This window comes from Ursus americanus, chromosome 3, assembly GCF_024610735.1.
Source record: "Ursus americanus isolate L20-20 chromosome 3, mUrsAme1.1.p, whole genome shotgun sequence".
NCBI lineage: Eukaryota > Metazoa > Chordata > Mammalia > Carnivora > Ursidae > Ursus > Ursus americanus.
In genome coordinates, this window is record NC_142129.1 from 6,444,952 (window position 1) to 6,468,838 (window position 23,887).

Here is a 23,887-nt window from a genome sequence, read left to right on the forward strand (position 1 = left end):
TTGTCGGGTCATGCATGTTGTCAGGCTCAAAAGAACCATATGAAGAAAACTAGAGGTGTGTGGTCATGAAAGACTTTTCCCAGGCCACATCTTCTTTTTCTCTTGGCTTCCAAAGGTTTAGACTTTTGGCTTTGTGCCTGAGTGTTATTAATTTTTGAATGAGTAACTGGTGACCTTCATGAAAGACTATAATAAAAACCCATATCATACAATCCCTGGGAAGTATCCCCAGGCTCTAAATTTGGAGCCAGCAAGCCACATATCTGAGTTCCTTCTGCACAGAATCACCCCAAAGTCTCCCACTCTATCTGGGGAAGATGATAAGACACCGTGGCTGGCCTGTGTGCATGCTTTGGGTCATTTAGTAAGGGCCTTTTGGACCCACCGCTATAACCCCAAACAATAAATATAGCTTTGGAAATTTTGGTCTGGTAGCAGGCACACGGAGAAAAAGATTTCAACCTGGCAAAACTAAAAGCATCCCCCAATTACGGGACAGTATTTCTGTCTCTTTAAAGGCAAACTGTTCCTTCACTAGCTCCACCCAATCAGAACTTCCTGGCTCAGAGGCTTCAAAGGGTAGGGACACTTTTTCCTGACAGTTAAAGCAAAAGCACCAGCTCAAACAGCTTCTTTGGAGAAAGCCTGAGAACTCATCAACTCTTCCAAAGGTGAGCCGGGCCTCAGAGCAGTGGAGCTGTGAGATGCTGCGGGACACAGGGTATGCATGGGGGTGGACTCTCATCTGAGCGGGGAACAGGTGCAGTGCCAGCAGCCCAGCAAGGAGGATGCTGCCAGAGGGGCACTGGGGGAGGGTAGGGTGCAGTAAAGAGACTGATGTGCCCAATTCCACCTGTCTCGTATTTCACAGGAGAAACTTGCTGAATAAGGTACCTTCCATCAGTTGTTGTTGTGACGATGCTGAGTGCTGCCTGACAACCCATCCGTTGCCCTCAGTGGGAAATTGGGGTCCTCGAGGTGGGTCTCTAGAGCCGAAAGGCAGTTGAAAGACCACTAGGTCCGAATCCCTCTCTTCCCTGAAAACGAATCTGAATCCCAGCCTGTGTGAATGTGGTTTCGATACTCTCCCAGGGATACCCCAGTCACTAATGGCACAGGAAGCCAAAACTCAGTTTGCTGAGTCCTGGCAACATGGAAGGAGAGCAGTTGTGTGACGGGTAGTGTAGCAGATGAGGGAAGGGGGGAGCGCCCTGAGGGGAGAGGTGGCTATTCTACAGACGCAATGTGTCTGAAAGCCTTTGGTTGCCTTCCCTAATTCCAGGCTTGCTACCAGTTCACTGTTTCTGGAAAGAGTGTGGGCTATCTCCCTTGGCCTCCCCTGAGGGAGTGTATTTCATTTCTGATTTTCTGATTCAGTGTGTTCCCGATTCAGTGTAAGCGGAAATGTAGCATCAAGGACCTGAGGAGGAACCAGGAAGAGGCCATAGTGTGCAGTGGTTATGCAGGAGCGTGGTGGTCGGACAGACATTGAATTGGATCCCTCCTCTGCCCAATGCCTATTAGCTCTGTGACCTTGGGCTAGTCTCTCAGCATTTCTGAGCCACATCAATTTCCTCATTTGAACAATTAAAATAAGGGTGCCTGTCTGGCTCATCAGAAGAGCGTGTGTGTGACTTTTGATGTCAGAGATCGTGAGTTGGTGCCCCACGTTGGGTGTAGAGATTAGTTAAATAATAAATAAATAAACTTTAAAAATTAAAATAATAGGGCACCTGGGTGGCTCAGTCAGTTAAGCATCTGCCTTTGGCTCAGGTCATGACCCCAGGGTCTTGAGATCGAGTCCCGCATCAGGCTCCCTGCTTGGCGGGGGATTCTACTTCTCCCTCTACCCTTCCCCCCTGCTTGCGATCTCTCTCTTTCTCTCACTCTCTCTCAAATAAATAAAATCTTGAAAAAAAATTAGGGTAATAAAATTACGTTCCTTGCAGGTATTTTTGGGGAGTAAAGGAGTTAATGTACAAAACCTATTTATCACGGTGCTTGGTAGACAGTATACATTCAGTAGTTGTTACACTATGAACAAGTTAAATTTTTTATTGTGGGAAATTTTTTTTACTTCTTTTTTTAAAGATTTTTATTCATTTATTTGAAAGAGCACAAGCATGTGGAGGGGCAAGCAGAAGAAGAGGGGAAGGAGGGGGAGAAGCAGGCTCCCCTTTGAGCAAGGAGATCGATGTGGGGTTCAATCCCAGGCCCTGGGATCATGACCTGAGCTGTAGGCAGATGCTTAACTGACTTAGCCACCCAGGCGCCACAACTGGGGGAGATTTTTAACTCATTCAAAGATAACCTCCGTGTACCTTCAACAATTATCAATTTGTGTAAATCTTGTTTCATCGATAAACCCCCCCCACCCATCCCAGATTATTTTGAAGCAAATGTCAGACACTGTATCACTTTGTCAGTAAATATTTGAGTATGTATGTCTGAAAGATAAAGAGCATTAAAAATATGACTTTTTCAGACTTTGAAGAGCAATTAGAAATTTTCCAAAATTACCAGATATAGTTAGATTCCCCAATGGTCTCATACTTTTAAAAATTGTTTGAAATCAGATCCAAATAATGTTCATAAACTGCAATTATTTGCTATCGTTCAGTTGAGCTTAGTGTATAAGTTTCCACTTTCCTGTTTCTGTCTGTGAAATTGGTGTTGTGTTTTATAAGAAAGGGCAGTCTTTTGTCCAACAGAGTTGGACAGTGTACATCTTGTTGATTAAATCCTCAAGATGTCCTTTAACTTGCTCTTCTAGTTTCAACATTTTGTATGAATTTATGTGTAAGGAGAGGCTTGGTCAGATTAAGGTTTCCTTGGTTCTTTGGGTGGGACTATTTCTCAGGAGCCGTTGTAAACGTACATCAGAAGGCCATTGTGTTCGCTTCTCTCTCTTCCTGTGACTTAGCAGACACTAATGACAGCCTAGAGTAGAGCTGTGTCATTCAGGGTCACAAATTATGGTATCTAATTCTATCATTCTTTCTTCATGTATCAGATGGAACAACCCTATAAAAGAAACTTCCCCTCCACAGTTCTTTCACTTCCTTGAGGTACAGTTAAATAACACAAAAGACATGCTTGATTCTTTCCCTTTATTTGTCCATGTTCAGAATGATGGAATTATTTCCTAGCATACCCCAAAGGGAACAAGTGACTTCTTTTAAGATGATGATATTGTTATGAATGTGTGGATTTCAACATATTTGATCTCTTTCAATCCATTGGAAACACTATTCTATGGATCCTCAAATTGCCCCATCTCTGTCAGAGCCTCTTCAAGTTGACGCTTTAGTCCTTTTGACAAGATTCGAGTTTTTTAAAATAATTTTAAAAATAATTTTTAAAAATAATCTCTAACCCAATGTGACTCCGAGATCAAGAGTTGCATGCTCTCCTGACTGAGCCAACCAGGTGCCCACGGTCTGAGTAATTTTTGTTAGCATCCTTGCTTTATGGTCTGACGAGACAGCCTAGCATCCACTTGCGCAATTCCCAGCCCAGACCTGGGGTCAGCACTTGCTCCTGAGAGTCCTAATGTTTCTAGTGGGAAATTGCGTTCGAAAAGCACAGTATGGTGCTTTTCCCTAACGGTGCTCATTGCCACTGGCCTTGTCACTGACCTTCATAACTACACACACACACACACACACACACACACACACACACACACAAAGCTAAGAACAGGATAGGACTCCTGAAAACAATTTCAGATTTCTTTTTTGGCAAATTTTTTTCTCTTGTTGGCCTTATGGTATATTCCACTAGGGATGGAGAGTGAAATTACTGCATTTTGAAGGCTCTTTGACCAATGTTTTGTGTGGTTTATCCATCACACCAAATACTATAAGTATCATTATCTTTTGATTATTACGAGTATTATTTATTTATTTATTTATTTATTTATTTATTTATTTATTTATTTATTTCAAGTAGGCTCTACGCTGGAAACTAATGTGGGGCCTGAACTCACGATCCTGTGATCAAGATCTGAGCTGAGATCAAGAGTTGGATGCCTAACCAACTGAGTCACTTAGGTGCCCCTTACTAGTATTTTAAAATATAGTTTTTGTTGTTTAATTACATAAACTATTTACAGGTTTCCCCTACTATCTGAAAGCAGAATGCACCTATGAAATCTTTCATGAACCAAAATGCAGGGAAATAATTACCATTAATTTATATGGAAAAATTTGGATGTATTCCCAGATCCCCCCAAAATCACCTCCCTTATGCATTTCTGATAGCTTTAGACACAACTTGCTATCAAATGCACAAAATCAGTTGAGGTAAAGCCCACATGCTCACATGGCTCAAAGCTCTGGCAGCTGGATGCTGCGATGCTCTGTGGGGTTCCTGGGGAAGGGGCTTGGCAGCATCACTCCCACTGCCCAAGATATGTGCTGCACCTCCAGTGGCTCATCTAAATGTAAAACAAACGCTGAACACTGTTTTTGCTTTCAGCTTTTTTTGTAAAAATGAAAATCCTCTTTGAATTTACTTTGGCTAGCAAAAACAGGTCCACATGTAGGTCTTTCATAAAACCACAGTGGTGTAATTTGAGCTTTATTTTCTCTTATTTTTTAGAAGATTTATTTATCTCTTTATTTGACAGAGAAACAAGAGAGACAGAGAGCAAGCATAAGCAGGGGGAGCAGCAGAGGGAGTGGGAGAAGCAGGCTCCCCTCAGAGCAGGGAGCCCAAAGTTGGACTGGAGCCCGATGTGGGGTCCGATCCCAGGACTTTGGGATCATAAGCTGAGCTGAAGGCAGATGCTTAACTAACTGAGCCACCCAGGTGCCCCAAGTAATTCAAACTTTTAAAAAGCAGGGAATACCTGTACATGCTTTCAAGATCAAATCTGTGAAATCTAAGTATATTTAAAGAAGTGTAGTTTCCAGCTTCTATCCTTGTCCCCTGCACTCTGTTCCTCCCATCCCCATATAAGTAGCTTTTTTGTTTGTTTACTTTTCAGATTTTCCTGCCATTACTTTTTCATGTACATGAAATACGTATATTGTAGTTTATACATATACTTCATGCTCCTCCTTATTAGAGAAATGGTAGTAAACTATGCATTTTTTTCTGCACTTTGCATTTTTTGTCTATTGAAATACTCTGGAGATCTCTCCATACTGGCATGTAGAGATAGTACTCATTCCCCTCTACACTTCGCGGTGCGGATATACTTTGTTTAGTCAACCAGTCCCCTATTTGTGGGCATTTGATAGATTTTTGTCTTTTGCTATTACAAATACTGATACAGTGAATAGACTTATGCAGATTTTTCCCCCTGTATTTTTGTCAGTGTAGCTTTGGGGTATAGGGAAGGAAAAATTCCTCCTCTCTCCTTCAAGTTCCTCCAGATGGACTAAGAATTACATTTACTTGAGACAGATTAAGAGGAGGAAAAAAAACCAAAGTGTGCAAGGAGGCCCAGTGAGGAAACTGAGACCAAAAGAAATGACCACGGCAAGCAGTTTTTATACTTATTAGACCAAGAGACATGGGAGGAATTGACAAGACAAAGAAAATGTAACTTGGGGAGCTTCAATTAGTAAGGAATTCTCAACAGACTTTGGGCTGCGGTAGTAAAGGCGTACAAAGAAACAAGAGTTGTCTGCACAGCTTCTTGGCTCTAAATCGCCCATCTCTGGTCATAAGGATGTCTCTTTAGCTCGTGGGACAGGGAGAGCACCCTTCACATGGGAGATTAGTTTCCACCTTGCAGGGAAACATAGGAGGGTCTCAGTGTCCTTTTTGCACAGGCTGTGTCTTTAGCAACTTTTATTTAAAATAATCAGCATGCTAAGGTGGCACATTTTCGGGTATCTGTCCTCATATACAGGCACACATCCTGAAATTAGGACTAATACTCCTAGGATAAATGCACGTGTACTTTTGCAAGATAATGCTATGCTAACCTCTCCCCTGTAGGTTTTGGACTGTTTTTTCTATTCCCATTAGCCATGGAGAAGAGGACCTGTTTCCTCTAAACCTTTACGAACTATATTGTACCAGCAAATTTTAGGATTTTTGCCAAACCTGGAGATGAGAAATAGTATCTCAGTGTAATTTGAATTTTTTTATTTAGTTATCTTATCTTTTCTATGTTTGATTTCTTTTTCTCTATTTTAAATGAGTGTTAATATCTCCTAATATATTCAAGGGTCATTTACACTTTGTCCTATGAACAGTTTATTCATATATGTCACTCCATTTTCTATCAAGCTCTTGGTCTTTCGTTTCTCTACTTTTAGGAATTCTCTGTATAATTGGCTAATTTTCTCTTGTATTCATCATTATTCTTTGTATCATAGGAAAATTAACCCTCTTTTATATCGGCAGGAAAAACTTCCCCCCCTAGTTTGATATTTGTGTTTTAATTGTCTATAGTGTTCTTTACCTTACATTATCTTTTAGATTTTTATGTAATCTATTTATGAGTCTTTTTCTTTACCCTCTTTAAAATCTTAGAAATATTTTCCCACCCCAGGTTACAAAGAACTTGCCCACATTTCCTCTAGTATTTATATGGATTAATTTTCTTATGTTTAGATTTCTAATCTATTTAGAATTGAAATGGCATTAGAAAGTGGGTGCAGTTTTGTGTTTTTCTGTATGGTTTTATAGTTATCCCAGTGCTGGTTATTAGTCCATCTTTCCCCCCATTGATGTGAGATGCTGCCTTATTGAATATAAATGTAGCATAATATAATCGAATTGAATATTTGTGAATATAGTTTGATCAACTTGGTCTGTTTCTGATTTTCTGGGTTGTTTTCATTGTTCTGTCTCTCTGTTCATACCCTGATGTCATACTGCCTTAACTATAGAGGCTAAAATGCTTTATTATCTGGCAGAGCCAGTCCTCCCTCACAATTCTTCTCTTTTTTGATTGTCCAGGCTAATTTTCTTTTTTATTCATCCAAATGAATTTTATAGTCAACTCTCTTAGTAGCAGGGGAAAGAAAGTGGTGACAAAAAATTTTAAATTTATATGTTTTAAAATCGCATTAAAGAAGTATCTAATAACTCAAATTTTATGAAATACTTTAAATATGAAACAGTATTTCATTTGGTGAAATGTATTTTCTGCACCTAGGTATTTTTCTTCTTAATTTACTCATGGGAATGTGTTGTAACAACCCTTTTTCTCCTATTGAACCACCCTAGGATTTCTGAAATACATCACATTGAATCATGGTGTATTACTTGTTAGTGTCTAAAAATGTATTTAGGATTTTTATATTAGGATTCACAAATGAGACAGATCTGCAGCTTTATTTATTGGTGAAATCTTTGTTAGTCTTCAAGATCAGTATCATACCTGTGTCATAGAAAGAATCAAAAGTTTTCCTTCCTTTTAAATCATCAGGAATAGCTTAAGAAGCATGGAGATTCTTAGATCTTTAAGGTAAGGATTGAACCTTAACCTGAAGAGTTGAACCTGAACATCTGGACCTGGTACTCTTTGGTGTGGAAACTCTTCACCTATTTTATTCTTTCTTCCATGGTGATTGAACCATCTTTCTGTCTTTATGGGATGAACATGGATAGTAGACCACTATATATTTTCAAGGAGGAACAGAAAGGAGAAAAGAGGGGGTAATGTTTTCCACTTACCTCCATTGACCCTTTTTCTTCTCCTTCCCTTCCTTAAGGTCTGTGGATACCTAAGCCCCAGAGTCTCTTGATATTGACATGGCTGAACCACAGGACAACACTCTGAGGATTGTTCTGGTTGGGAAAACCGGAAATGGGAAGAGTGCAACAGGAAACACCATCCTTGGGAGAAAAGAATTTGAGTCTAGAATTTGTCCTCACGCTATTAACAAAGGGTGTAAAAAAGCATCCCGAGAATGGAAGGGGAGGAATCTTCTCATTGTTGACACCCCGGGGCTCTTTGACACCAAAGAGACCCTGGAAACCACCTGCAAGGAAATCAGTCAGTGTGTCTTCTACTCCTGTCCTGGGCCCCACGCCATTGTCATGGTTCTGCAGGTGGGCCGCTACATGGATGAAGATCAGAAGACCGTGAATTTGATCAAGGCTGTCTTTGGGAAGGCAGCCATGAAGCACATGATTGTTTTGTTCACTCGCAAAGATAACTTGGAGGGTCAGAGCCTAGATGACTATATAGCAGAGGCAGATGTCAACCTCAGGAGCGTCATCAGGGAATGTGGGAACCGCTGCTGTGCCTTCAACAACAGAGGCACAGCAGCTGAGAAGGAAGCTCAAGTGCAGGAGCTGGTGGGGCTGATAGAGCAGACGGTGTGGAGAAACGGCGGGGCTTACTTTTCTGATGACATTTACAAGGACACAGAGGAAAGGCTGAAACGAAAGGCAGAAGTCCTGAAGAAAATCTACACTGATGAATTACATAAGGAAATTATGCTAGTAGAAAAGGAATATGCTCATAAATTACAGCAAGAAGTAGAGGAAAAAACAGAAGCACTGAAGGTGCAATATGATGAAAAAATAAAAAATCTTAGGGAAGAAGCTGAGAGGGGGATATTTGCAGAGGTTTTTAATGGGATTAGGAGGTTTCTTTCACGCATATGGCATATGTTTTGGTAGTCATGTCAATTTCACTTTTTCTTATGAATTTACTATGTCATGTAATAGTGGTAGACTGTAGTTTTCAAGGATGGCTGTGACAATACAGTCGATCCTACTTATTCTTCTTATAATCTGACTTTGTTTCTTCCCCCACTGAGTTGTGGGGTCTATGTCCCCTGCCTTGGAATTGACGGACTTTGTGACTGTTTTGCTAAATAGCAGATGGCTGAAGCAACCCCTTGGGACTCTAAGTCGAGACGTGGAAAATGCCCCCTGCCCTGCTGAGGTGCTCGCCCTTGGAAATGGGCCAACACATTGTGAGAAAGGCCATGCTGCCCATTGAGAGGCCCCCAGCTTGACGTCACTGGCTGACTCCCCTTTTATCTTCTTTTATCTTTTATCTCCCAGCTGGATCAACTTGCCAGCCAAACAAACAAGGTTGACATGGAAGCAGGCTCTCCACCTGCCAGCGTGCGTCGAACAGAGTTGCAAAGAGCAAAGATGCGCAATCCCCACTGAGTCCTGCCCATATTGCAGATTGATGAGAAACAAAAATAAATGATGGTTGTTGTTTTAAGCCACTGAGCTTCAGAATGGTTTGTTCTGCCCTGACAGCTAACCAGAATGAAACCTCTTCCAGTTGGTCTCCACCACCTCCCATTCCCCCCAACCCCGTCCGTCTTCACAGTGCTGACAAATTTAAGAAGTGACGAGATTGGCATTCTCAGGCAATGATATATAGATTTGAAAGCCTCAATTTGGGAAAATTCAAAAAAGAAATCCTGCACACATCTTGTGTTAGCGCCGCTGGTGGCGTGTACCGCTGCAAGGCTGGTCTACAGGTCATTCGTTAGTGAAGCAGCGGGTTGCTCTGGAAAGCTGGGTCTGTGGTTCATGGAGATCTGGAAGTTGGTAGATTCTCTTATTGCTTTTCTCTCTGTTCTTGTCTGACTATAACTTAAAAATCTCTTCTGTGCCAAATATTTTTCACTGGCCTTTGCAGACCCACACTCCAGCCGCCTTCACCCTAGCTCTCTGCCCCAGGAGGCTGATGTCTATGGGCTACCTCGGTGGGATCGCTTGCTCTCTGACTTCTGCTTGGCCTGGCCGTGGGAAGTCCAAGTAGGACACCCTAGGGGACTAGAAAAGCAAGGCTGGATGGTCGTTCTCCTCTCTCTCCCTGTGAGGCCATCTCTGACCAGCTGCAACCCTAAGCCAAAAGTGACAGCTCCTTCTACAGTGGCCTCGCTACCCAACTCACCTTCTGGGTTCCGGTCTCTATTCACCCTCTTAGGGTTGGGATATCATTTTCTCACCGTTACTAACACTCCCCCTTTTCGTTTCCAGAGCCCTGTATCCACGCTTGTAGGAAGTCCCTTCTCTAAACTTCCCCCAAGAACCTAATGAGAGTGGGCCATCTTTTAGCTGCTAGAATTCTGATTGATAAATCTTGGGGATCCCACTTCTCTTTCAGAGCATTCGCTGATCTTTATAGCTGTTGTTGGTTTGAAATTCCCTCTAGTCTTTTCTGCCACCAGAAAAATCTCTTCATTCCCCTTCCAAGCTGTGGCATTGGCAGTGAGTATTTGAAAGGTTCTGTCTTGCTAAAATAATTGACAAACTTCCAAGTTAGAGGGGTGGCTTTCTATCATTTACAGTGATTGCAGACATCCCCAAATCAAATCAGTAGAATTTTCACAGTCGTCCTTTGTTTTGACTATGAACATGACTGAGGTGTTAGTGGATCAGTGAAGGGAGATGGATTAGAGATTGAATTTGGAAAAAATAAGATCCTACATCCTTGCTCATTCTAAGGTTCATCACAAGTATTAGGAATGGAGTAAAAACAACATGGAAGAAAAAACTCTCATAAGCAAAGATATTCATAACATGTGTCTAATAACACCGCTGAACCAAACTGCTCTTTGCCGTCATGCAATTCTTACATTCAAAAGTACTTCCTTGTGAGGAAGAATTCAGGGCTTGAAGTCCGCTGAGAAGGATGTGTCCACATGGGTGATGGGTAGGACGATCATGCTTCTTTTCAGAAACGGGAAAGTGAAGGGCGACAAGTAAGGTTGTCAGGGGAAAGGTAGAGTCAGGAGCAACAGCATTCAGTTAGGTTTGTGACAAGTTGAATATCAGTTGTCAAAGGTAGGGTCCAATGTAAATAAATGATCTGCATTAACTTGACATTTGGGTCTGAAGGTTATGTGAAAGGCTTGGGGTGAATGTGAACATAAATATCTCCCTCACTTTCAGCTGAGTCTTCAATAACTGCCAATATCCCCACAGGCCAACACTACATGCCAGAAGATCCATATAGGACGTGCAAAGGAAGGAGCGAGAACGAGTTTTGTGAGGTTTAGTTCTTCAACTAATTTGATAGATATTGGAAGGTGTCAAAAGGAAGAGTTTTTTTTGTTTTGTTTTGTTTTTTTAAAGGTTTACTTATTTGAGAGAGAGTGAAAGAGAGAGACAGAGAGATGGTGTGCGGGTGCACAAGGTGGGGGAGGCGCACAGGGAGAGGGAGACTCCTGCAGCGGACTCCGTGCTGAGCAGGGAGCCGGACTTCGGGCTTGATTCCGAGACCCTGAGATCGTGACCCGAGCCAAAATCAAGAGTCAAATCAACATCAAAAGTCAAAATCAACCGACTGAACCATCCAGGTGCCCCGGATTTTTTTTTTAAGTTTCAAAAAATAGAAAGAGAGGATGTCTATGGTGTACAATTTCTATTAATCCCTTTTCTACAATGATTAGCCTATGGCCAGTTTGCCGTCTTGAACTTGAAATCCCTGGTCTCTTGGTAAATAGAAATGAAACATAGTAAGAATGTGCAGACTACTTTTATATATTTATATTCATATACCATCATTTGTGGCCGCTTACAACTTGGAGAACGAAATTCTAATTCCAATTCCAAGCTCTTACTACTTCAAATAAGCAATAATACAATTAATAAAAAACCAACCTCTGACGTTTTCTGTAAGCGGTCTGGGCTTTTAGAGCTCCACTGTCAGGACTGGGACGGTCAGAGTCAGGGGGGACAGCCCACGCTGGCCACTTCTCTCAGCTGGGGACGCAGCTGGGACGGTCCATCATGAGGTGTCTGCGGCAGGGCGGGGCAGGGAGCAGGCGCCTTGCACCCTCCCCTCGGATCCTGTGAAGTGACCGCAACTCGATGTGCCCGGGGAGACAAGAACAGAGCTGGCTGTGGTTGTGGGGAAGACAGGAAAGAAGTGCGGTCGCACACAGGTATATTTACAACAAATTTGTGCTCTTGTGAGACGTTCCCGTGAGAAGCTTCTGAGAACCGGGCTGACCTCGACAGTGGCTGCACACTCCCCCATATGTCACAGCTTAACCCATTTGGTATTCTTCATGGTAGAGTCTTTGCATGGCTGAATATGGTAGCTACTAGGCAGACATGGCTACTTAACTTTAAAGGAATTCAAATAGGGGTGCCTGGCTGATTCCTTCAGTGGAGCTTGCAACTCTTGATCTCAGGGCTGTGAGTTTGAGCCCCCTGTTGGGCATAGAGATTTCTTACAAATAAAATCTTTTTTTTTTTTTTTTAAGATTTTATTTATTTATTTGACAGAGATAGAGACAGCCAGTGAGAGGGGGAACACAAGCAGGGGGAGTGGGAGAGGAAGAAGCAGGCTCCTAGCAGAGGAGCCTGATGTGGGGCTCGATCCCATAACACCGGGATCACGCCCTGAGCTGAAGGCAGACGCTTAACTGCTGTGCCACCCAGGAGCCCCACAAATAAAATCTTAAAAAAATTAATTCAAAGGAAGTACAATTAAGAATTCGGTTCTGCAATCACACGGATTACATTTCATGTGTCGATAGCCCATGTGGTTAATGGCTACCCTGTTGGACTGCACGAATCAAACCCATGATTGAGAACGTTCCATGTTGCTGCTAGATGCTGAAGTGGGCAGGTCTCTTACGGGAAGACGTTTGGACAGCTCCTCCTCTCACTTCCTCTCTCCTTTTTCTCAACATTGTGGCTTGGCATTGCCTTCAAAGTTAGAGAAGGAGCAGGACCCAGATTTCCCAGGTAAGAGGAAAGGGAGGGGACAGAGGGTAACATGTGATTTGGTGGAGAGAGGACCTCTCCTCTGGGTGTATATCTTAAACCTACCAGCATACTAGTTCTCCGATGTTATATTTCTTGTTGGTTCCTGATTCCTGTATTTGATGATGTTAGGCTGTAATCTGTTTTTTTTTTTTTTTAAGATCTTAATTATTGACTTAAGGGAGAGAGAGAGCGAGCTCATGTGCACTTGTGAGAGAGGACCAATAAGGCGGAGGGGCAGAAATAGCGAGAAGCAGGTTCCCAGCTGAGCAGGGAGCCAGATGTGGGGCTGGATCCGAGGATCCCAGATCATGACCTGAGCCGAAGGCAGCTGCTTAACCGACTGAGCCACCCAGGCGCCCCTATAATCTGTTTTGAAGGCCGAGCCCTACAAATCAATGCATCTTTCAGGGATTGCTGTCCAGAGGGTATTTGTAACAATGAATTATTCCTTTCACTGTTTAGAGAAGGCATCAACCAACTTAAAACATTCAGGGAGAGGGTTGGGTGAGCAGACAGATTAGTTCTGTGGGAAGCCGAGGGAAATGTAAGAAGTACAGCTCCCTCTCTGCTGCCCCAAAGCCAGCACCCAGGTCAGGACCAGGGGCTCTGAGAGCCAGCCAGCTGCCTGCTCAGACCTGCCTCCTGAGGGACAGCCCCTTTCTGGGCCTCAGAACTGGGGAAAGGGAACCTTTAGGAGGTGGGATGAGGGAGCTGTCCGCTCACCCTCAGGGGACTCTTGGCAGTTGAGGGGGAGCTGGGCACCGATGGGTGCTTGTTTTGCTTTTAGGTTTTGTTTCTGTTTGGTTTTGTCTATTGTTTCTCGGAGAAGGAGTGGGGGCAGGTAGGGACAGAGGGAGAGAGAGAATGAAGAGAACCTTAAACAATGTTGGGTGTAGAGCCCGACAGGGCTCTGAGTTCATGACCCGAGCCGAAATCAAGAGTCAGCCACTTACTGACTGAGCCACCCAGGGCCCTGGATGCTTGTTCTTCAGACAGTAGGAGAGCTCAGCCACCCAGGGTCAGGACCAAGGAAGTGCAGTCCTCTGTTTTTACATCTGAATTGGGATAAACTCCACAGCATTACAGAATGAAGAGAGAGCCCAGGGGCACCTTGGTGGCTCAGTCTGTTGAGTGTCTGACTCTTGACTTGGGCTCAGGGTCCTGAGACCTGGCCTTGTATCAGGATCCGTGCTGGGTGTGAAACCTGCTTAAGATTCTCTCTCCCTCCCCCTCTGCACCTCCCCCAACTCACTTAAATAAGATCTTTAAAGAGAGAGAGAGAGAGAGAGAGAGAGAGAGAGTGAGCCCACATGCTGAAACAAGGACCTTAAGAAACACCCAAAACCCTTTTGTTTTCCTAGTTCTGCTATCCTACCTACTCCCTAACCCCCATCACCAACACCAAGTTTGTGGCCAAAGCTGACTTTAAAAAAATTCTGTGATTTCTCTTCTCAGTTTACAAGAAGCTGTTTCCTACTCCCTATCCTTAAGGGATAAAGAAATAACTCTTCCTACAGAGGGAGTGTCTGTCTCTCTAATAATGTTTTAAATGTTTTGGGATGGCTTCTTCTCAGAGGAGCCTGTCCTTAACAACTCGTATTTTCAGCCTGTCCTAGGCAAAGTCTGCTCCAGTAAGAGTTCTTTGTTAGGAAACAAAATTCAGCCAAGTAAATTTGAAGATCCAGTTGGTTTCATTGAGGATTCATGAGTCAAGCAGCATCCCATCCTGCAAATAGAGGGGACCCACCACTGAACCACCCAAAAGAAAGGTATAAAGGCAGAGAGAGGACATTAAGAAAGAAGAAAGGAATTTTTAGCAAGGAATGCATTGTTTCGGCACACTGGCTTCCTAAGGGGGTGGAAGGGTCTGTGTTTAAATCCTTAGGATTGCTGGGGAAGGACGCCCAGAAGCAGTACCAACCAAGCCCTCCAAGCATTTGTTTGTGTAGAGAAAAGGAAGAAGCTGACGATGAGACAATCTGGATCATGGAGAAGCTTTGGGAAATACGGGAGGGGAAACTTGCAAGCAGCAAGTTTACAGAAGAAAACAACTGCTGGCCAGGGGAGGTTTCCACTTACTTTCCGATTCCCTAAGATGACTAGTTGTGTCTCTTTCTGTGCAGCAGTTCCCGCTACAATGGCAGCCCTGAAGTGCTCCAGCCTGAGCGAAGCTGGGAGCAGCCTTGGTGAGAGGATGTTGGGGGCTGGGATTGGTCCCTGTGTGTGTGGGGGCGTGCTGGGGGAGGACAGCTAGCAGGGGAGTTGTCCCGTGCTGGCAGCCAGCCCTCATCCCCGCTGGAGCAAAATATCTCACCCCCATATCTGATTTCCTCTCCATTTACTTCCTCTGGACCCCCTGCACTTTCTCCTGCTAAAGGGCCTTTCTGTGTCTGTCCCCTGACTTGCTGCTCCCTCTCTCTAGGCCTACAGATGCCCTAGGGATGTCCCCAGGTTGGAGCCCTCCACTGTCCTGCTAACTGAATAATCATCTGAACTCCCATCCACGTTTTTCCTTAGCTAATCCTCACCATCCTGTATTCAGTGTTCTCGGTTTCTGGAAATGTACTTCTCTCACCCCAGGATTTTGGTGACCAGATGTGGGAAACTTGCATCAGGGATGGTTTGCTAATGCTCAGAAGGCGATGGGATGATACCTCCAAGTTTTATGGAAGCCAGAGTTGGGCATTCTGCAATATCTCTCCTCTGATATTTTTGAAAGAATATTCCAGTTTACAGAGTTGACAGAAGGGGACAACATGGAAGCAGAGAGACCAGCTGGGAGCCTCCTCCGGAGGCATGGATGCCGATGGTATCTTGAGCTAGTGTGCTGGGCTTCACGGTGGAGAGAAGCAGACAGATTTGCAACTGGAGCCAGGAGAGCTCGCTGATGGGCTGGATGGGGAAAGGAAAGGAAAGAGAAGAATCAAGAGCAATGCCTATTGTGGACATTGCTGCTATGAACATTGGGGTGAATGGCCCTTCTTTTTACTACATCTGTATCTCTGGGGTAAACGCCCAGTAGTGCAATTGCTGGATCATAGGGTAGCTCAATTTTTAACATTCTGAGCAACATGGATGGGACTGGAGGAGATTATGCTCAGTGAAATAAGTCAAGCAGAGAAAGACAATTATCATATGGTTTCACTTATTTGTGGAACATAAGGAATAGCAGGGAGAACATTAGGAGAAGGAAGGGAAAAAGAAGGGGGGGGGGAAACAGAGGGTGAGAAGCACCATGAGAGACTAAGGACTCTGGAAAACAAACTGAAGGTTTTAGAGGGGAGGTGGGTGGGAGGATGGCCTAGGCCGGTGATGGGTATTAAGCAGGCCACGTATTGCATGGAGCACTGGGTGTTATATGCAAACAAGGAATCATGGAACACTACATCAAAAGCTAGGGATGTACTGTATGGTGACGAACGTAACATAGTAATAAGAAAAAAAAAGAACAATACCTAGAAATTTGGTCTGGGGAGCTGGGTAAATGGTGATACTCTTTCTGAGAAATAAAATGGAGTTTATAATGGCGTCTGTAATTGTGAGTGTGGTAACGTATGCTTCACCTTGACGCCGCAATGATTGGTTGTAATACAGGATTCCTCATGCAGGAACCAGCCTCACTCCAGAGCCGGGCCAGCAGGGTCTGCCTTCTCTGAGAATCAGGCACCCAAAAGGGATTGCCCCTTGCCTTCTGTCCCTGGGCTCCCGGGTCTGTGCTTAACAAATCCTGAAGCCCAGGACCCTACAGACACAGTAAGGAGATACGCAGAGAATTACTGAAGACAAGTGTCGAAGTGCTGTATGGACGATTTGGTGTTTCACTCAAGGCACAGTTATTCTGAGAGCAGTTTCTATCGCTAGGCTGTGCTGTGCTGGGATTAGCTGTCCGCTTTCCCAGGAAGGAGAATGCGCTTCATCTAGGGGAACGAAGAAAGGATAACTCCACCAGCACTAACTGCATGGGGTTTTTTTTTCTTTCATTTTTTATCTATCAAGGGATTTTATAGCCACTTCAGCTAACTGTCCATATTTTCTGGCTATCATTCTTTAATGTATTAATTTCCAATGTAAAAAATGTCACTAGATTCGAAGCTAAGGTCTTTAACTTTATTTTTTCGTTAAGATTTTACTTATTTATTTGACAGAGAGAGAGACAGCTAGAGAGGGAGAAAGGCAGGAGTTAGTGGGAGAGGGAGAAGCAGGGATTGATTGAGCCTCTGATGCGGGGCTCAATCACAGGATCCTGGGATCAAGACCCGAGTCAAAGGCAGGAGTTTAGTGACTGAGCCCGCCAGGTGCCCCTAAGGTCTTTAACTTCAAATGGAGGAATTTTTACCTCTCTCTGGTCACAGTCCCTGACAGGTTGGTCCCACACAGGAACTAGAACGGGGAGCTTTGTCTTTTTGCCCAGGCATCCCTTTCGTTCCCTGCGAGGCCGGGGATGGGTTGTAGAACCCATGTAGAACCATGTAGAACCTGGCTTCTTCATGGGAAGAAGAAAAGCTCCACTTTGAATACAAACTGGGGCAGGAACTCCCGCGGAGATGTCCCAAAGTCCGATTTCGAGTTACTTCCTGCATTGCTCTTATGAGGAGCAGCAACCCACAGCAGCTCAGAATTCTCCTCTTGAACTATATTGTTTCCTGTTCTGTGGGCTACTTGGCTACAAAAGGTTAAGAGCAAGAAGCTCCACGGAATCCTGGAAAGTCCTTGGGCCTTCCCCAAGTGCTGCAGGAGGAACATCAGGCTTTCTGTAGCTGTTCCAAAGGCTTCTGTAGAAGGGTCTACTGTAGCGCTGCTGGGAGTGCAGAGGTCACTCACGGGAGGCGAGCCTAGGGCAGTGGAGGAGAAGCCTGTGAGGGGAGCAGGAGCCCCGCGGGGGAAACAGCCAGACGTCCATCCTAATGCCCTGGGTTTTGTTTTCTCATGTCCCAGGGCTTGGAACCCAAGACTGCAGAGATTCCCAACTGAGACTTGTCTTGGTGGGTAAGACTGGAGCAGGAAAAAGCGCAACGGGCAACAGCATCCTTGGGGAGAAAGTGTTTGTTTCCAGCCTGGCAGCAAAATCGGTCACCAAGGTCTGTAAGAAAGGGAGCAGCAGTTGGCATGGGAGAGAATTTGTCGTCGTGGATACACCTGGCATTTTCGACACCGAGGTACAGGATGCTGACACGAAGAAGGAGATCGCTCGCTGTGTCCTCCTGACCTCCCCGGGGCCTCACGCTCTGCTCCTGGTGGTCCCGCTGGGCAGGTACACGCAGGAAGACCAGAAGGCCACGGAGAAGATTCTGCAAGTGTTTGGATCCCGAGCCAAGAGATATATGATTCTCTTATTCACCCGCAAAGATGAGTTGGAAGGCATGAGTTTCGATACATTCTTAGAGGACGCTCCAGATGGCATCCGAGAGCTGGTGGATGAGTTCGGGGATCGCTACTGCGTGTTCAACAATCGGGCAGAAGGAGCTGAGCAGGAGGCCCAGAGAACGCAGCTGCTGTCCCTGGTCCAGCGCGTGGTGGTGGAGAACAAAGGAGGATGTTACACCAATAAAATGTACCAAAGGGCCGAAGAGGAGATTCAGAAACAAGTCCAAGTGACACAAGAATTTTACAGAGCAGAGCTAGAGAGACAGACAGCACAGATCAGAGAGGAGTTCGAAGAGAAAATGAGAAAGCTGGAGGATAAACTGGAGCAGCAGAAACGAAAGGAGGAAATGGAGCGAGAACTGGCAGAGAAGGAGGCTCTCTATGCTCTAAAGCAGCGAAATGCCAGACATGAAGTTGAGAATAAAAGTGGGATGCTTGACTTAATCATGAAAGCAGTGAGGATGGCTTGTTTTGTTTTCTCATGTCTGTTTCAGGACGACTAAACGGAACCCAATAATCTCTTTATTTCCCGCTTGTTTTCTGGTGGTCCTGCCCCCACAACTCATTCCCCAAAGCAGAGTGCACTCAGCTGTGTCTCCCAGGCTCTCCGGACGAAGGGATGTGAGAAAGTTCACTGTTAGCACCCGTAGGGGTTTGGTTGCCTTAACAGGGGAGGGACAAATTGTCAATCTGTGGAACTCCGAAGCAGAAAGTATCGATGCTCTCTACCTTGTGAACGCTTCAAAGAAGATGACCCCAAACTTTCTCTACTGTTCCCTAGTAAAAGCTTATCCTCTAGATTCTTTCTAGATTGCTGGATCATCCCCTCTGTGACTTCTACTCCCTTATTTTTGCCTTTAGGACAGAGGGATCACTTTACCCGTAGGGTTTGTTAGAAAGATCGGTTCCTTGTGTCGAGTAATCTATAGATGGAGATGCCTATAGAATTCTTTCCAGATGATTGGAAATTTGTTTCATTACAGTTCTATAGAAGGACTCAAATTGTTCCTTGTCGTCTGTCCGTTGAAGAACAAAGAGTTGTCTGGAAAACAGAGCTCTCAGAACTCAACTAAGTGAAATGCCAGAAAGAGAAGATGACAGAGAGAAATTCGAAATTCAACACAAAAGGGAACAACGTTTGCTGTGTTCAGAGTATCTACAGCAGCTCTTCGACCAAATTCAATGCAAAATACTTGCTGAATAACCAGTTCTCTCCTTTTCTTGTGAAACTAACTGTTGCTACCACACCTGGATCACTCACTGCTTTGCAGGTCATCTGCACACGAAGGCCCCTGCCCAGTTGAATTGCGTGCTTATTGTTATTATAATAAAACTTTTCTGTTCTCTCATACTTGTATGGAATTGGAGTCCACCTTTTCTTGAAAAATACCATTGCTCCTTCTTCTAAGAACACAGGGGTGAGTTTCACTTTTTGGGTAAAAGTCCAAGATGATTTGGGAACTAGTCTTGGTCAACCCTCAAGACGTCTCTCCTCCTTTTTCCTGGAAGATTCCAGCCACATTCTCAAGCCCTCTGCCTGGGAAACACTACATTCTCCTTGGATTCATTCATTCTGAGCTGATACGAATCATGTGTAACCAAGGTTTCAGAGACCTTTCTGGTTTTCCCGGAGCAAAAATTCCCCTTTAAGATATGGATAACTGTAGGAGGTGTCTCTATCCCTTTTCTACTGGGTACTTCTCACCTAATCATTTCCAGGGTTTCCCAAAGCACATTTCCATGTTCCTGGTGGTCATACGTGATTTATGCCAACTCTCCTTGCTCTGCCATCTTGAAATTGGCTTCTCCATGCTCCATGCCATTTTGCCCCAAGGGACATGTAGCTCCTTTTTATTTTCCTAAAACACATGTGAGTTTAGACTGTACATTAAGATAAAATATTTTATTTATTTATTTGAGAGAGAAAGAGAACGTGAGAGCTAGGGCTCAAGTGGAGGGGGAGGGGCAGAAGGAGAGGGAGAAGCAGACTCCCCATTGAGCAGGGAGCCCAATGTGGGGGCTCCATCCCAGGCCCCTGGGATCATGACCTGAGCCAAAGGCAGACACTTAATCCACTGAGCCATCCAGGTGCCCCTGGATTGTACATTTAATCAAAGGTAGCAATGGCTTGATGATAAGAGAAGCGCAAGGCAAAGAAGCTTATGATTCCTTCTGAAATCGTCACTCAGAGTGAGACAGATTAGATTTCACTCTGTAGAACGTGGGTGCACTTTGAATCTACTGTTTTTATCATTGGAGTTTCAGCCAAAATTCCATTCTGAATTTAACATCCTGTTGTTATGACCTTCTGTAAGCAAATAGTTAATCAAGCCACATCTACCTCCTAAGAAAAAGGAAATACAGGTTAAGGAGATGGGAGGCCCATGTGAAGTACCCTGAGAGCAGTGTTGCCCATTTGTCTCTCAGGACAGAAGGCAGATAGAAGGTCCTTGATAAATACTACCCATTGTGGTTCGTGCAATAGGAGAATGAGACATGTGGCACATTCCTGTCTCTTGGGTTTTAGGAGTTTATATCTAGTCATCCATGCATTAACATCATAGATTGTTTGACTTCGGGGTAGACTTTATATCATAAGAAAACACGGAGAATCTAGACAAAGTAAAACATAGTCCCTTTGGAGACTGGCTTCACTCACTTAGCATAAAGATTCTGAGAATCATCCAGGTGGTGTGTGTCCGGAGCTTGTCCTCTTTTATTGCCGACTAGGAGTCCACCTGATGGATGCACCACACTTTGTCACTTCTTCCGTACTTAGTCGTACATTCCTAATTGATTTCTCTCCTCTCATTGCGTTGGCTAAACCCTCCATCAGGACACTGAACGGTAGTGGGTGGACACACTTGCTTGGTTCCCGATGTGTCTTCAGTGATTCCCAGGGAAGTAAGTGAGACGCTCAGCAATAGTAGTCTCTCATTTGAGTGTGTGTCATTCTCAGCAAGTGTTCGCCAGCCACTTCTTTCTTGAGTGAATAGCTATTCTATTACTTATCATGAATAGCTAATAAATTTTGGGAAAGGCTTTTGAAAATCACCTCTGGGAATAACCTTATGATTCTTTTTCCTTCCATCTATTAATAAGGCGAATGGTATTCATAGCTTTTCTACTAACAAACCAATTTTTCATTTCTGTTTTAAATCCTATTTGGTCAGGATGTATCCCATTTGACAATGTGGTGCTGGAGCCAATTTGCTAATATTTTACTTAGTATTTTTGTATGGGTACTCATGAGAGATATCAGTTTATACTTTTATCCTTTTGTACAGCATTTGTCAGGCTTAGGTATCGATTCTGTACTTCTTTTACAAAGCAATTATGGACATTCCTCTTCATTTCCAATGTTCGGGAACAATTTAAAGCACACATGGACTATCTAGATGTTGAAGGCTTAGAAGAATTTCCATGCCAAACCATCTGGCCCTTGTGCTACTGTTTAGCGTGGTTCCTGAAAGGCTTTCTCTATCTTTTCCGTGTAAATTGGTCTATTTCAACTTTATCTCTCTGGTGGAGACAGTTTGGTGATCTGTATTTCTCTAGGAAATTATCCATTTCTTCTAGGTCGTCACATTTATTTGCAAAGAGGTCTTAAATTTTAAAAATTGCCTCTAATTCAGGGGGTCATCACCTCTTATCATTTTGAAAATTGTATTTGTGCCCCTTTCACTTTTTTTCTTGAAAAAGTAGTTTAACGTTTTTCAACAAACAAGAATGTTAATGTGTTAACTAGTGTTTTGTATTCTCTACTACATCAACTCTTGCTTTTATCCTTATTATTTCCATATTTGTGCTTTCCTTTGGTTTACTTCGTTGTACTTTTCTAGTTTTCTCCTGAGGGGGGAACTGAATGGATTTGTTTCCATTATTTTATTGAAGAATTCTTAGGGCAGTACATTTTCTTTCTCTCATCTCATCATATATATATAATATATATATAATATACATATATTCATTTATTTGAGAGACAGAGAGCACAAGTGGGGTGGGGTCAGAGGGAGAGGGAGAAGCCGACTCCCCACTGAGCGTGGAGCCTGACGCGGGGCTTGATCTCACGACCCTGAGATCATGACCTGAGATAAAATTAGGAGGCAATTGCTTAACCAGCTGTGCCACCCAGGAGCCCCAGTGTGCACATTTTCCTTAGCATTATATCTCTGATATAGATTTGTAGGAAAGGACATGAAATAGGGAAATTTTAAGTCTATTTGTAATTTCCCCTTGAGTTAAGACTTGCTTTTGTAGGAAAGATGCTTGGAGCAAGCTTATGGAAATGAGTCCCCTAAAACTTTAAGTCAATTGGTTCTTGTGGGGTAAGATGGATTGAACTGGAAACAGCTTATATAGCAAAATTAAACCTAGACTACATTTAATATAAAGAGAAAATGTGAAAATTTTAATTTTTCTAGTCTTTCCTAGCTCCTATCCATTACTTCCAGGGAAAAACTATAACTAAATGTTTAATCTTGTTTCAAGCAGTCCAATCTGATCTGTTAAAGAGGCCCTTTCCACAGTGTTCAGTCTCTCTATGCAGGTGACTCCAACAGCTATCCCCTCAGCCACGATGTTCCTCTCCTTCAGTGGGGGATAGATGCCTATGTGACATTGGAGTTTGTTGAGAATGATGGGGTCCCAGTCCTCACCGGTCTCCTCTAGTTGTTAGATGATGTCCCCCATCCCTCAGGTCTTTGAAATCCTGCTGGTACCCAACAGGGAGTCCCCAAGCTGGTGCAACCCAGAGTTAATTTCTCAGTTCTGGCAGTGCCCTCTGGGAGGTCCCTTGGCTGGCTTCACCACACTTCGGCTCCTGCTGGTCTCAAATTCTCTGCGGCTGGTCTGGCAGTGACTCTCATTCAGTCCTGGAATATCAGCTGGAGTGTGTTGGGCTGCACATCAGAGAAACTTCCCCTGAGTGGCTTAACAAACAAAGGGTTCAAATTTGACACAACAGGTGGTGATGTACCTCTCCAATGAACTTGAAAACTTGATTTTTGTCTCCTTCCCTTCTCCAGCATCCTTTGCAAGTAACTTTTGTCTCCAACTAGCAAGACGACTGCTTCAACTTCAGCCTCACGTCTGACTGACAGATGGAAAGATCTGACTGACAGATGGAAAGAAGATAGAAACAATAAGGAAGACAGGATGTTACTTGTATTATAGAAGCAAAGCAAACCCAGAAATCCCCACAGGACTTCTGCTTCTATCTCTTGGTCATGTGGTTTCCACAGCTTCATGAAACATTGTGCAATTTAGCACATCACCTGACACATGACTTTTATTTTCTTTTAACTAGAGATTTTATTTATTTATTTGAGAGAGAGCCAGAGAGAACAGCAGCGGGGAGGGGGGTGCTGGGGGAGAGGGAGAAGCAGACTCCCAGTGGAGCACAGAGCCCACTTGGGGACCCAATCCCAGGACCCCGGGATCATGACTTGCAATGAAGTCAGACACTCAACTGACTGAGCCACCCAGGTGCTCCGACACATCACTTTCATAGGCACAGCTGTAGTTTCGTTGGTAAGGAAGAAGGGCAAGGGGACAACACACTCATGAGGAAGAAAGTACGTCATGTGTCGCGTGGCTGAATCTGTCTACACCTCGCTGCACAGCCACCTTGTTCTCACCCTCACGGGAATTCCCCTGACAATCTTCCAACCAAATTTTCATGTAATTCTCAACTCTTATTCATTCTACCCATGAGCTAAGGAAAGGACAAGAAATTAAAACCTCAGAGCCTGAGTCTAGTTCCAAAAATAAGAGAGGTTTATAGCAGACTAAACATCTTACAGATAAACTTCGGATCAACTATTAAGAATCAAATACTGGAAGGCACTGGGGGCCA

The 23,887-nt window shown here is 43.9% G+C and overlaps 2 protein-coding genes across 3 annotated transcripts; both read left to right on the forward strand.

The window, feature by feature from the left end:
- Nucleotides 1-566: 566 nt before the first annotated feature.
- Nucleotides 567-9,158, forward strand: LOC123788789 (GTPase IMAP family member 7-like). Its single transcript, XM_045792343.2, has 3 exons — nucleotides 567-671; nucleotides 872-978; nucleotides 7,680-9,158. Exon 3 carries the CDS (start codon nucleotides 7,720-7,722, stop codon nucleotides 8,593-8,595), a length of 876 nt encoding a protein of 291 aa, XP_045648299.1. The 5' UTR covers nucleotides 567-671; nucleotides 872-978; nucleotides 7,680-7,719; the 3' UTR covers nucleotides 8,596-9,158.
- Nucleotides 9,159-12,548: 3,390 nt separating this feature from the next.
- Nucleotides 12,549-19,381, forward strand: GIMAP4 (GTPase, IMAP family member 4). Of its 2 annotated transcripts, none has more exons than XM_045792340.2 (3): nucleotides 12,549-12,645; nucleotides 14,790-14,852; nucleotides 17,602-19,381. In XM_045792340.2, exons 2-3 carry the CDS (start codon nucleotides 14,804-14,806, stop codon nucleotides 18,531-18,533), a joined length of 981 nt encoding a protein of 326 aa, XP_045648296.1. In that variant the 5' UTR covers nucleotides 12,549-12,645; nucleotides 14,790-14,803; the 3' UTR covers nucleotides 18,534-19,381. The 2 variants fall into 2 exon arrangements, with proteins under 2 accessions (XP_045648296.1, XP_045648297.1); XM_045792341.2 differs by having other exon boundaries at nucleotides 12,573-12,645; nucleotides 14,793-14,852.
- The last annotated feature ends 4,506 nt before the right edge of the window (nucleotides 19,382-23,887 follow it).

What these genes read in the sequence shown, in the direction of transcription:
- GIMAP4 (XM_045792340.2), top strand. Translation starts at nt 14,804, where the DNA reads ATGGCAGCCCTGAAGTGCTCCAGCCTGAGCGAAGCTGGGAGCAGCCTT. An exon ending in CGAAGCTGGGAGCAGCCTTG is followed by an intron (nt 14,853 to 17,601) that starts GTGAGAGGATGT and finishes CTCATGTCCCAG; the next exon opens with GGCTTGGAACCCAAGACTGC.
- LOC123788789 (XM_045792343.2), top strand. Translation starts at nt 7,720, where the DNA reads ATGGCTGAACCACAGGACAACACTCTGAGGATTGTTCTGGTTGGGAAA.